Source organism: Hydra vulgaris, chromosome 12, assembly GCF_038396675.1.
Source record: "Hydra vulgaris chromosome 12, alternate assembly HydraT2T_AEP".
In the NCBI taxonomy this organism is placed as follows: Eukaryota; Metazoa; Cnidaria; class Hydrozoa; order Anthoathecata; family Hydridae; genus Hydra; species Hydra vulgaris.
Window position 1 is genome coordinate 26,789,747 of NC_088931.1, and position 3,078 is coordinate 26,792,824.

The 3,078-nt window shown below is 27.2% G+C and overlaps 1 protein-coding gene across 1 annotated transcript; it reads left to right on the top strand.

Moving 5' to 3' along the window:
• The first annotated feature begins 515 nt into the window (after nucleotides 1-515).
• LOC136088611 (uncharacterized) lies at nucleotides 516-2,724 on the top strand. Its single transcript, XM_065812741.1, has 2 exons — nucleotides 516-648; nucleotides 1,009-2,724. Exon 2 carries the CDS (start codon nucleotides 1,128-1,130, stop codon nucleotides 1,824-1,826), a length of 699 nt encoding a protein of 232 aa, XP_065668813.1. The 5' UTR covers nucleotides 516-648; nucleotides 1,009-1,127; the 3' UTR covers nucleotides 1,827-2,724.
• The last annotated feature ends 354 nt before the right edge of the window (nucleotides 2,725-3,078 follow it).

The window sequence follows — 3,078 nt, forward strand, 5'->3', positions numbered from 1 at the left end:
TTTGTATGAGTTAATTATTACTTATATATATGTATATGTATATATACATATATATAAGTATATGTATATATACATATATATATATATATATATATATATATATATATATATATATATATATATATATATATATATATATATATATATATATATATATATATATATATATAAATTAAATTAGTAAAAAACACTTATCTAACTTTTTTCTTCTACTTAAAGTTTCATCATTGCTGGATCATCAGGAAGAGTTTCTTCCTGATACTCTTCCTGTACTTTTCCTGATGATCCAGCAATGGTGAAACTTCAAGTAGAAGAAAAAGTTAGATAAGTGTTTTTTACTAATTTATTATTGCTCTGTTCTTTAAGAACATTGAGCACACTATTTGTAAAATACACTAACATAATTTACATATATATATATATATATATATATATATATATATATATATATATATATATATATATATATATATATATATATATATATACATACATATATATAGGTTGATAGAAGCAGTATTAGACGAACCTCCTCACTGCTAGGTATCCAAAAAAATGTTGATACAGAGCCAAATACAACTGAGATAAATGTTGATACAGAGCCAAATACAACTGAGAAAATCTGTAGTCTTTGCTATTTAAATCTTGGTATGAATAATAAATATTACGGTTTTATAATTTAAATTAATTTTATTGAAATGTATTTTTCCTTTATTTTTTATCAATCAAATCTGTTATATAAAAAAGTTTATAATGTAGAAATAATCCACAACTATTTAGATTCTTTTTACAAGTGCAAATATTTTGCACTTTGTAGATATTGTTAACTTGTTTGTTCAAATAAATTTTTAAAAATTTATATTGTTTTTAATAACTTTAAAATTCTATATTGCTTGATAAATTTTAAAATCAAACTGTAAAGTTTGATTTAATAGTTTTATTGTTTTATTTCTTATTCAATTTTTAGTTATTTTTAAATACTTGTTAAATTATCACTGTTAATTTTAGGCAGAGGAGTTCCTCATACTTGTTGCAAAAGTAACGCTGTAAGCAATATCATAGATATCAGTGAGTCGCTTGGAGAGAAAAATGCAGAACAAATAGTTTCTGGATTGTTAAAACGCAAAATGGAACGTGAAAACATTGTAAGCGGAGAGCAGTTCATGTTGTCTACAGGTGGAAATCTTCTCTCGGTTACAGTTGGAGTTAATAAAATTAAGTCAAAAAGAAAGAAAGTAAACCAGATCTCATTCCAAACTATTATGGAGCTATCGAATGAATTAGAACTTTCTAAAAACAAAACAAAAAAATTATGTTCTACTTTACGGAGGAACGTAACTGGTGTTGTAGAATCAAGTATTAATATTAAAATGACTGAATTAGAGGAAACTCTTGATTCTTTATATGAATGCAAAACAGAGGAACTGGTTGACGGAGATCAGACAGTTTTTAGAGATATAGTTTATGTAAAAAATACAACAGTATTTATTAAATTTATAACAGAAAAAAGAGGTATCGATAACCTTAATGCAATGGTAAGAATTTCTATAGATGGTGGTCAAAACTTTTTTAAAGTTATCATTAATGTTTTTGATCCAAAAAATCATTATTCTTCATCTGAAATATATGAAGATTCTGGCGTAAAACGTTGTTATATTCTTGCCATTGTGGAGTTGGTTTCAGAGGACAATGGCAATCTCCAAAAATTATTGGCTCCTCTAAAACTTGAAGAAGTAAATTTTAGTCTTGCATTTGATTTAAAGTGTGCAAACAGTATTTTTGGACTATCAGGTCACTCTGGTAAATATGCCTGTTTGTATTGTTAAGGAGAATGCTCGCTAGAAACAGGAAAACTTAGAACTTTAGGCTCCATAGACCTGTGTTATGATCAATATGTATGTGATGGGAAAAAAAGATTGAAAATGCAGGAATACAAAAATGTTATCAATCCTCGTTTAATTTACTTACAAGAAGAACAAGAAACTCTTCCTGAACACATTGTTCCTCCACCTGAGCTCCACATTTTGATGGGAGTTGTAGATAAATTTTGTACTTTACTTTTGTGTGTTTGGCCACCTTTTGAAAATTGGTTGAAAACACATTACATACTAATGAGAGGGTATCATGGTGTAGGTTTAGATGGAAACAATGCAAATAGATTAATGTCCTTGCTAGATGTTTTAGAGAGAGATGTCACCTTTGCTGCAGCAATTAATATTTTACCGATAGTTAATTGTTTGCGTAAATTTTTATTAATAAAATCAGCAGTGTTCGGTTTAGAACTGGGTATAGATATTTCTGTTAAAATTGAAGACTTCAAAAGTTCATTTTTTAATCTTCAACTGTATACCAAAGATATTTTTGACTACAATTTAACAGTTTCATGGAAAATTCATATTTTAGTGTGTCACATTCTCCCTTTTGTAGAACACAATAATACTAGCTTAGGTAACTATGCAGAACAATGTGGTGAAGCTGTTCATCACAAATTTAAAAAAACTTGGGTGAATTATAAAAGAACTATTGGACACAAAAATTATGCAGAAAAGCTAAAATCTGCTGTAGTGAATTTCAATTTAAACAAACAATAGTGAAAATATCATTTGTGTTATAAATATATTTATTGAGTGTTTTTTTTAAATATAATAGATAAATATTATTGTGTTATTTTGACAACCATAATGGCTGACTTTATTTTAACTTTAAAAGAAAAAAAGAAAGAAATGATGTGTTTTAATTTTTAAATTTTACATACTTAGCACTTAGTTCAGATTTTTTTGGCAACATAAATTGTGTTTACTATTGCATATGATTGATATAATGCAAAAAAATTGGGAGTGGGGAGAGTTTCAACCTGGTGGTCAATTTGGAGAACAGTGGGACCCGAGATAGTAAAAACTTTATTTGAAGAGGTATAAGTCTCAATTGCTTCATATGACTGAAATCGGGATAAAAGACCTTGTGTTTCACTTCGAATATTCATTTTAAAATCTATGTCATTTGAAATTTGTTCAAGGCAATCAATTACTGCAGGGTATAGTGTCAGCAGTCGGTCTGTAGCATTTTGTAAGGAACTGA